Source organism: Amyelois transitella, chromosome 16 (genome assembly GCF_032362555.1).
Source record: "Amyelois transitella isolate CPQ chromosome 16, ilAmyTran1.1, whole genome shotgun sequence".
In the NCBI taxonomy this organism is placed as follows: Eukaryota; Metazoa; Arthropoda; class Insecta; order Lepidoptera; family Pyralidae; genus Amyelois; species Amyelois transitella.
The window spans coordinates 10,006,464-10,017,500 of NC_083519.1; the positions used below are offsets into that span (position 1 = coordinate 10,006,464).

Consider the following 11,037-nt stretch of genomic DNA (forward strand, 5'->3'; position numbering starts at 1 on the left):
CGCGGCCTTTCAGTCTTTTCAAGATTGTTGAATCTGCCCCCGCGAGGGATATTGACGTGATATAAAATATTATAATAGAGATGTACAATAAGAGTTATGAAATTTGCCATTTCGTTAGGTTCCTTTTTGGCCTAGGAGGAAAGGTAAATTAACGCGAATTAGTGGGCGGACTTTAGTCGCAGATAAATCTTGCAAACTCGCCCTTTTAACTCGACCAATGTGTACTATTCCTGCATGTCCCCCGCCTAAGGGTGAGACAATAAATTTCTTACAAGGGACGCCATTAGACTTACCGGCCATTTTGTTCGTGAGAATTAGACGGAGCGTTTAATGATCGTATCGGTGAACATCGTCTTTTCATGTCTGAAAACCTATCACTGTTATATTGTCATGTCGAAGTGGCAAAAGTACTTGCATTCTGTTACCAAGTCTCAGGTTCGACATTCGGATAAAATCTAGTATGTATTTTTTTTCAAATTCAGTAAAAAGTAGCCTATACATTATTCTGATTCTTCAGCTACCTACATACCAAATTTCATCGTAATCGGTTCAGTAGTTTTTGCGTGATAGAGTAACAAACATCCATAGGTACTGACACCCTGACATACTCACAAACTTTCTCATTTATAATATTAGTAAGATAAAATAAGAGCAATGCTTAGAATTCAGAAGGAATAAAGAATCTCATAATGTCATAAGCTCCTTGTGAGCTCATAAAATTATTTTGCCACCAAAAATGTCTCGTATTTCTCGGCTGGGATCTTAATATTTAATTAAGTGTCGGCGTCGCGGGACCCAGGGAGACAAGTTAACGCCTTTACGTCATGTTTGCACGGAGTAAATATCACATGGAGAAGTCACCCTTGCCTTGTAGTGCCGTGTGGTTCCCGGCGCCAACAAAAAAAAAATAGGACCTCTCTTATCTCTCATTTCCATATCGTAAAAGGCGACTAAGGGATGGGCTTATGAACTTGGGATTCTTCTTTTAGGCGATGGGCTAGCAACCTGTGGCTATTTGAATCTAAATTCCATCGTTAAGTCTAACACCTGAACATGGCTTGTCAGTCTTTTAAGACCGCTGGCTCTGTCTACCCCGCAAGGTATATAGACTTGATTAAATAATGTTAGCTCACATGCTAAACTGTTTTAAATTTAAAATTTCAAATCTTATATTTTAAATGTCTTGTGCGGTAATAAAAAGTTCATTAAAACATTAAAATAAATCGCAATTATTCAAGCCAGACATACGATTTACTCTACCCGACAACGGGTGGCAATTTCTTTGATAACTTTTAATAGTATGTAATTTAACAACGACAATCTGCTTTTACACTATCTAGACAAGACTTAGATGGGTATTTGAGGTACTTTCTTGACGTCAGACTTACGAGTTACTGAGAACGCTAGATTAATGTCCTCTCCACTGTAGTATATACTCCTTGTATAGTAGAGACGACAGTGTCGTAGTGAAACTAAATTAGATTTCTCCTAGATTCTCGGAATTCTCGCCAGTGTAGTAATTACATATAGTGTTTCTCATTTGGTAATTAATTAGGTTGTTGCTAAATTTGTGTTTTCTCGCGATTTCTCACTCGAACAATATGCATATAACTTGAATTGAAATGACTGCGGTGAACGTAAGTATTTTCGTACCCAATTATTTTATTTATTTTTTATTGTTTTTGGCACTAACGGCCATTATAATAAGCATTTTACCATAAAAATTACATAATAAATAGAAATAACAGCGCCGTGAATTTAAATAAAAGAAAACACAATAAGTGTTTTTATAACATAATAGGTAGGTACTAGCAAGTAGTATAAATATATGTATAGTTATACGAGTAATATTCATCATTAATTTTACTGAGATGAAGCGAGAGGTCATTGACTTAGGCTTTTCTAGAAAGGTCTTTGAACTAGGGTAGACATGACAATAGGTACTTCGTCATGTCAGAAGTAGATCTAGATTTTTAGGTCAGACCCATTTGCGAAATTGCTTTTTAGGTGCGGCAATTATGGAAGTATTATTTGTTTTTACAACTCGTTATAAAAAGCTGTTTTCATACATACATACATACATAAAATCACGCCTCTTTCCCGGAGGGGTAGGCAGAGACTACCTCTTTCCACTTGCCACGATCTCTGCATATTTCCTTTGCTTCATCCACATTCATAACTCTCTTCATGCAAGCTCGGCGGTTTCGGGTACTTTTGACCTGACCCTTTACCAGGACGTCCTTAATTTGATCAAGATATGTTTTCATATATTTATATAAATACATGTAGTAATGTCTATATCTCATGCGGGGTAGACAGTCTCGAAAAGACTGAAGGCCACCTTCAGCTGTAGTTATACATATATTGTTTTGGAATATTAAATTCATTTCCACATTTTTTTTAAATTTTCATAATATACCTTTAAAAGGACTTATATTTTTGTTTGTTACGAAATAACTCAAAAACTATTCGACGAATTTTGATGATATTTATCACAGACCAAACCTACAGGAGTATAATATAGACATTCACTTTTTCCAGAAATTCTCACGGGAACCAAGCCCAAACGATAGTCATTTATTTTGGTCTGAGCGCACAAACCTATAATGGTCCGCAAAAAGGCCAACCATTTGAAAAAAGTCTACCTAATAAAATTTATCTTTATGTATGAAGATGCGTGTAAATATTTCTTCTTAACCCTGGGGAGGGGAAGTGGTAAATTGTGATGCCTATCTCAAAATTGGGCATAAAATAAAAATAGAACAGAACTGTTTCCGGATGAAAGTATATGTTTGTTTGAGCCGTTTGATGTGGAGACTGATTTTGGCACCGGACCATCCGGCTTTTTAACTGCAAATTAAGGTTGGACGTAAAAGGGTTGATATGATTTGTCTAAATAATAAGTGTCAAATTAAATAATTATGATGAATAGAGCATAATGTTGTTAATAGTGAATGCCAAAATCTTAAGCTATTTTGTGGGATGGACTTACTACGTTTTGTTCATTATTATGATTTCACAATATTTATCAATGCTAATATAATAATGCTGAAGAGTTTGTTTGTTTATTTTGTTTCTCAGGAACTACTGGTTCGAATTGAAAAAATATTTTTGCGTTGAATAGACCATTTATCGAGGAAGATCATCTATATCTATATAACATCACGCTGCAACTATAAGGAGCAAAGAAATAATGGGAAATGTGAATGCTAAAAATAAATATTCCACGCGGACGAAGTCGTGGGCCCAGCTAGTATTTAATAATTTTATTGAATCATAAAAACTTTAACAGATAAAGTTTGACTTTAACTTAATGTTTATACCATTCTATAACAGTCAACATTCAGAAAATGGCAAACAAATTAAAAAATAGGAGTTCTAATGGCACAATTTCTGTTCACTCATTAATTTGTACCTGTGAGAATAACACAGACGATTCAATTTATGTAACTAGTGATTGATATCTCTCGGGTCCTCAAAATGGCGGAGAGCGTTGTATGCTGAGAAATTTGACGAGATTGGATTGGGAATTCTCTTATTATTTAAGTAAAGAACGCTTTGAGTGACGAAGCATTTGGAAAAAAAATTGGCAATATTTTTTTTTTGGACTAAGAAAAAGAAGTATACAGGTGGAAGAATGTTGCGCTCTCTGCCTTATCCATTGGTAATTTTATTGACGAAAAAACATAGTATTTTTATTAAAAAGACAAGCCTCATTATTAATTATACACATACTCACGTCTATATCCCTTGCGGGGTAGACAGAGCCAACAGCCTTGAAAAGACTGATAGGCCAAGTTCAACTGTATTGCTGATAAAACATGCTGAAAATGCTTTTTGCTCTTTTCACATATAACGATCCTCCTGTCACCCTTGTAAGTAAAAACAATAAATTATTTCGCACCTCCGTCAGACGCTCAGTAAAACCATTTAAATGTCATACCTCCATTGTTGTTTATGATGTTTCTCTTGTTCCAGGTAACACCCGTATTATTACATACATACATACATATAATCGTATAATTACATGTGTAATATTGGACCATTGTTTGTATTGTGACAAATTGCGACGTGTAATTTTCAGAGTCACGGTACGTACGGGTTAAAACTGATGTGTGGTATAATACGAGTATATATATTTTCGACGGCTTGCGGCGCAGTGGTAGAACGCTTGTCTGTGACATCGGAGGTCCCGGGTTCGAATCCCGGCCAGGACATGATGAGAAAAGAACTTTTTCTGATTGGCCTGGGTCTTGGATGTTTATCTATATAAGTATTTATTATAAAATATAGTATCGTTGAGTTAGTATCTCGTAACACAAGTCTCGAACTTACTTCGAGGCTGACTCAATCTGTGTAATTTGTTCCGTATATATTTATTTATTTTATTCTAATTCTCCTGAAGCCCGTGCTGGTAACATACCAGCCTACATCTAATTGGGTACTTGAGACCTTGGACTTGAAGTGCGGGCCAATCTCGAAATTCTGGAAACTTCTTGGAAATGTTCAAGTGGAGTTAGCACTTCTTGTTACTTGGGTGGAACATTGAGAAACTTTCGACGGAAACCTGATAGTTATAGTTGTTAATGTAAATGAAGCTTAGATTATTATTGTATGTTAAACCATTGAAGTTGTTAGGGATATTGTAAATAAGTCTATTGAATCCTCAACATTTCCTGATGTGTGGAAAATTGCATTGGTTCGTCCACTGCCCAAAGTAACTAATCCTTCTGGATTAAATGAGCTCAGACCCATTAGCATCTTGCCATACTTGTCTAAAATACTAGAAAAGGTTGTTTGTATACAGTTGACTAAGTTTTTAGAAAAGAATAATGTTTTGCCTCAGTTTCAGTCAGGATTTAGAAAACAACGCAGTACTGTGACAGCTCTTTTAGATGTCACTGACAATATACTCCAGGCACAAGACCAGGGTAAGTGTACTGTGCTGGTGATGTTGGACTACTCCAGGGCTTTTGATTACATAAGTGAAGATGCGCTACTATGGTTTTGACTCGGGGACTATAAACTGGTTCCAGAGCTATCTCAGTGACCGTTTTCAGCAGGTAAAACTGGATAGTAGTGTTGACGGGTCCTCTGTGCTGTCAGAGAAGTTGGAAATAAAGAGAGGTGTTCCTCAGGGCTCTATTCTAGGTCCTATTTTATTCATACTCTATACAGCTGACATAAAAATGCATATCAAGCACTGCAAATTTCACATATATGCTGATGATACACAGCTATATATATCATGCTACCCGTCTGAAATTGATGATGCCATAGGGCGACTAAATCAAGACCTTGGATCCATTGCACAGTGGTTCAGTGATAATTGCCTTTTGCTGAATCCCCATAAAACTAAATACATAGTTTTTGGTAGTAAACATCAACTGAATTGTCTTAATCTTTCAGCTACTGTCACCTTATCTGGTGAGGTTGTAGAGCGTGTGTCTGAGGTTAGAAACTTGGGATTGATAATGGATTCCAATCTGTGTTTTGAGTCACACATTGCAAAGTCTGTAAGAGATTGCTTTTATAGGTTAAGGGTCCTTTATAAGGCTAGACCTTTTCTGAGTGAATCCCTTAGAATCCAGCTAGTGGAGGCCCTTGTTTTGTCCAAACTGAATTATGCTGATGTGGTTGTTGGGCCAAGGCTATGTGGTAAAACAAAACGGCTTCTTCAGAGGATCCAGAATGCTTGTGCTAGATATTGTTTCAATATTCCTTTGAGAGCTCATGTAACACCTTATTTAAACCGGAACTCGATGTTAAAAATGAAACATCGCCGGAAGCTGCACCTTGCTTGTCTCTTGTTTGGCATTTTGAATCACAAAGCCCCCTCCTATCTGTATGACAAATTGGAATGGGTAAGAAAATATAAGAGATCACCCCAGCATCGCTCTGTTGCATTTAGAGGCAGTTTTAGATATGCAGCATCCAAGTGTTGGAACAATATTCCTCCACCAATTCGAAACCTGAAAACCATAAATAGTTTTAAGACTAACCTAAAAAAATTCCTCATTGGGCACCAGCTTAGTGAGGAGATGCTTAGGCAGGACACTAGTGTAATATAAAGTCATTATTAATGTATGTGCTTTTCTTGTTACTTACCTCGTTGTATCTCTCGCTACGTTGGCTGTGGAGGCACATCTTGTTTTTCACTGGTGTTTATGTTGTTGGGGGGTTAGGTACGCATGCTTCGATCGGTCGAGGTCACACTGTTTCACATTGCATAAATTTTTTTTTTGTTGTACTTTCTTTCTATGAATTTTTGTTACTAAATTTACATTTACTTATAGAAATTTATGTCTATATTATTGTTTTACCATGAATGGACAACGGATACCTGCGTGTTTGTTTGCAAGGAAAGTGTTATGTGTTCATTTGCTCACAGATAATAGATTGGTGATGCGTACGAGTGAGTGATGCAGGATCGAGTTGACAGTGACATTGATTGGTATTGACAGTTGTATTATTGTTTTAATTTTATTTTTATTTGTTATTTTTTTTTCTTCCTTTTTATTTCGTTATTAATGTTAATTGTGTATTTATGTACAGGAGAAATATATGTATATATGAATAAATGTGGGTACAGTGATGCAGGAGCAATTTATAAATATAAATTGTTCTTGTATTATTTGTGTGTTGAACATATATATATATATATTTCTTTCCTTTTTTTTTTTTGTTGTTTTCATTGTACGTATGTCCGTGATGCCTACCCGGGCACCCCCTGAAGATCAGCGCTGGCCGTGTAGCAGATTGTTTACAGCCAGCATTATGCTGAGGGGTACCCTTTCGGGAGCACCATACTACATGTTTGTTTTTGTACATATTTTTGTTTCCTTTTTTGTCTTTTTTTATGGTGTTCTCTGAATAAATTCTTTTTACTTTACTTTTTTACTTTACTATGTTATAATCTAAGCCGTAATAGTACCTTGTGGTTCCTGGCACCAATACAAAAAAGAATAGAACCACTCCATCTCTTTCCTATGGATGTCGTAAAAGGCGACTAAGGGATAAGTAGGCTTACAAACTTGGGATTCTTTTTTAGGCGATGGGCTAGCAACCTGTCATTATTTGAATCTCAATTCTATCATTAAGCCAAATAGCTGAACGTGGCCATTCAGTATTTTCAAGATTGTTGGCTCTGTCTACCCCGCAAGGGATATAGATGTTTAGGATGATAGGTAATAGTGTGCAATGCCTACCTAGGGCTCCAGGCTTCAGTCAATGGCAAATAATAGTCCAACTGCAGTTCACTTTGTTTATTCTTGAATACACATTTATACAGTAGCACAAGCACAAATAGTTGAAGCATAGGATTGAAGGAGAATAGAGAAAGTTAACAACACACAAGGAAAAGCGAGAGAAAAGAAACAGTTATAAAGCAAACGTAAAAAACGTGGCGCGTAAGCCGAGAAAGTTCTAGACGAACAGCGGTGAAGCGCATGCGTGCGTGCGTCTTTAATTTGGTATGAATCTCGACTGGCGAGCGCGCGGACAGCGGTCGCTGACGGAGTAGGCATACAAAGCCACGCCCCGTGTATGGTTCCACTGCATTATTTTAAGGACGATACGGTAAGAGTGATATCGTATTAAGTAATAAATATATAAATATGTATTTAAGTGTGTAATTGTTTTTATATGTTATTAGTGATATCTAGGTCTTGTTTATGAGTTGTATGTGTTAGGTATAATTTATTTAGTTTGTGTATATGTGCCTACATCACCCCCCTCCAGAGACCGTCAAGGGCGATAGAAATCTGGAAAATTCACACGTCGCCCCGAACGGGTGATATAATCTTTTTGGGTATTAGGTGGGAATATATTGGAATGAGGGATAGGGTCTGCTAAGATGAAAGCAGGTTTAAGTCTGTCTATCGAAACTGTCACCTCTTTGTTGTTGTAAAAAATTTTAAAATATTTATCTCTTTTACCTATTACTTTGTGTGGCCCTGAGTAGGCAGGTTGAAGCGAACCTCGTACGGTGTCGTCTCTAAGGAAGACATGGGTACTGGTTGCCAATTCCTTATACACGAAGGGTTTTTGTGGCGCCATGTGATGCGAGGTTGGTAAAGGTCGTAGATGTTCAGCGATTTTCCTTATGCGGGCTGTGAACTCTGTAACATCAGTAGTAGTGGGAACGTCAGGTTCGAAGAACTCACCAGGCAGGCGTAACGACTCGCCATAAACCAGTTCAGCTGCCGAGGCCTGCAAATCTTCTTTAAAGGCCGTTCTTACGCCAAGCAGAACCCATGGCAGTGATTCCGTCCAGCTGCCATCAGCATGACAAACTATTGCTGCCTTGAGCTGTCTGTGAAACCGTTCAATCAGACCGTTGCACGCCGGATGGTAGGCTGTCGTTCTTTTATGTTCGAAGCCCGTCATTTTGGATAGGTATCCGAATAAGGCGGATTCAAATTGACGGCCACGGTCAGTAACGATAACCGTCGGGCAGCCAAAACGAGCTATCCAGTTTGATAGAAAAGCTTTGGCAACGGTTTCGGCAGTGATGTCAACTAATGGTATTGCTTCTGGCCATCTTGTAAACCGGTCAATCGCCGTCAGGCAGTACCTATAACCCTGGGATACCGGGAGAGGACCTACCAAATCTATATGGATTTGGGTAAATCTTGCTCGTGGTAGTTTGTACGTACCGAGTGGAGAATTCACATGCCGCGTAACTTTAGCACGTTGGCACGCGATACAGGCTCGTGCCCATTCCCTGCAATCTTTCTTTACGCCTGGCCAGACGAACCTTTCGGAGACTAACTTAGCCGACGCGTTGGGACCAGGGTGGCTCAAAGAATGTAAAGAGTCAAATACTTGCCTGCGTAAGACACCTGTCACGAACGGTCTGGGGGTTGTGGTACTTACGTCGCAGTACAAAGGTAAATCACATCCAGGTACTTTTAACTGTTCAAGACGTAGTGAAGATCCTTCCTCAATAAGTTTAATTAGTTCTGGATCAGAGGCTTGGCATTTGGCTAAATGCTCGAGATTAATCGGTTCGCTCAATTCTTCAACGCGCGAAAGTGTATCTGCAACTACATTATCTTTTCCAGATATGTGGCGAATGTCGGTAGTGAATTGAGCGATGTAATCTAAATGTCTGTACTGCCTAGGGGAACAGTTAGTTTTCCTCTCGTGAAAAGCAAAACTGATCGGCTTATGGTCAGTGTAAATGGTAAAATGCCGAGCCTCAAGCATGTGTTTAAAATATTTAATGGCCTCATAAATGGCTAACAATTCTCTATCATAGGGTGAATACTTTACCTGCGACGGGCTAAGCTTTCTTGAGAAGAAGGCCAATGGCTCCCAAACACCGTCCTTTAACTGCTGGAGAACAGCTCCAAGAGCTTTGTCAGAAGCGTCTGTTACCAAAGCTAGCTTGGCAGAGCAATCTGGATGGGCCAGCAATGCAGCATTGGCAAGTGCTTCCTTGCAGGACTCAAAAGCTGTAAGGGAATCACCTGTTAGGCTTATTGGGTGAGAACCTTTTACAGCTCCCGTCAATAAAGCATTCAAGGGTGCTTGAGTTGATGCAGCCCGAGGCAGGAATCTCCTGTAAAAATTTAGCATACCTAAAAATCTCCTGAGCTGACGGATGTTGGTAGGAATAGGAAAGTCTTTTATTGCCTGAACTTTAGCATCCGTTGGTTTTGTGCCGTGTTCCGAGATATGGTAACCAAGAAAGGTTACCTCAGATGCACCAAGAACACATTTGGATGTATTAATGAGCATACCGTAGTCTTTAAGCTTCTTAAAGATTATACGGAGATGCTCTTCATGCTCGTCATCCGACCTAGAAAAAACGATATAGTCATCCAAATAACAGTACACAAAATCGAGTCCCCGTGTCATTTCGTCAACAAATCTTTGGAAAGTTTGGCCTGCGTTTCGTAGTCCAAATGTCATGAAAGGAAATTCATATAGTCCGAAGGGTGTTGTGATGGCGGTCTTCTGCACATCGTCCGGATTGACAGGTATCTGATTATAGGCTTTTAAAAGATCCAAAGTACTGAAAATTTTGCAGCCTGAAATGCTGTGAGCAAAATCATGGATGTGCCTAATCGGATACCTATCAGGTATGGTACGAGCATTAAGAAGTCGATAGTCTCCGCAAGGGCGCCAACCATTATCTTTTTTGGGGGCCAAGTGTAATGGCGAGGACCACGGACTCTCAGAGGGACGCGCCGTGCCATTAGCTAACATAGCTCGAAATTCGTCGCGGGCTATTTTTAATTTGTCAGGGGCCAGACGACGGGGAGAAGAAGAAACTGGAGGACCTGGGGTTGTGCGAATATAGTGAACAGTGTTGTGTGGCGTAGTGTTTTGTATACCGGCTGGTCTGGTAATTTCCGGAAATTCGTTAAGAATTTTATGATAACGAGAATCACCAGTCAAGATTTTGACAGAATAAATATCATTACAATTAGGAACAGTGGCTATAGAAGATATTGAGGTTGTATTATCAATTAATCTCTTATTTCTACAGTCTACAATCAAATTGTAAAAGTTTAAAAAATCTACTCCAATTATTGGCCTTGTAACATCGGCAACAACAAAACGCCAGCTATAATTCCTACGTAAGCCAAAATCTAAATTAAAGTAAATATAACCGTACGTAGAAATGTTAGAACCATTTGCTGCACTTAAATTAAAGTCTGTTTTCGCACGACGATCACGCAGGGCCGATCGAGGAAAGACGCAGAGATCGCTTCCGGTGTCGATCAAAAACTGCAGCCTTGATGTTCGATCGGTGATAAACAGGCGACCAGTGGAAGAAGGAGGGCAATCGTCGGCCACCATTATCGACTGCCCTTGGCGTTTCCCGCTGAGTAATCACAGGGCAAGATGCAACGATAGGCCTTTTCTCCAAATTTTGCGTGATACCAGCATAGCGGGAACTTCTGGTAGTTGGAATGGGACCGCTGCCTTGATCGGGACTTGCTATGGGTGGGACGTCGTGAACTTCGCTCTCTAGACCGTCCGCTCCTTGTTGTCAAGTCCTGAAGTCTTCTTCGGAGATGCGCA

At 39.1% G+C, this 11,037-nt stretch overlaps 2 protein-coding genes across 2 annotated transcripts in view; one reads left to right on the top strand and one right to left on the bottom strand.

The window, feature by feature from the left end:
• The window catches only part of LOC106129064 (microtubule-associated protein futsch), a 156,344-nt gene that overhangs the window by 50,050 nt on the left and 95,257 nt on the right, over positions 1-11,037 (top strand). The window lies entirely within an intron of this gene.
• The window catches only part of LOC132902664 (uncharacterized), an 876-nt gene continuing 650 nt past the window's right edge, over positions 10,812-11,037 (bottom strand). The window contains exon 1 of the mRNA XM_060948622.1: positions 10,812-11,037. This exon is cut by the window's right edge and continues 650 nt beyond it. Within this exon, the coding sequence (XP_060804605.1) occupies positions 10,812-11,037 (226 nt within the window).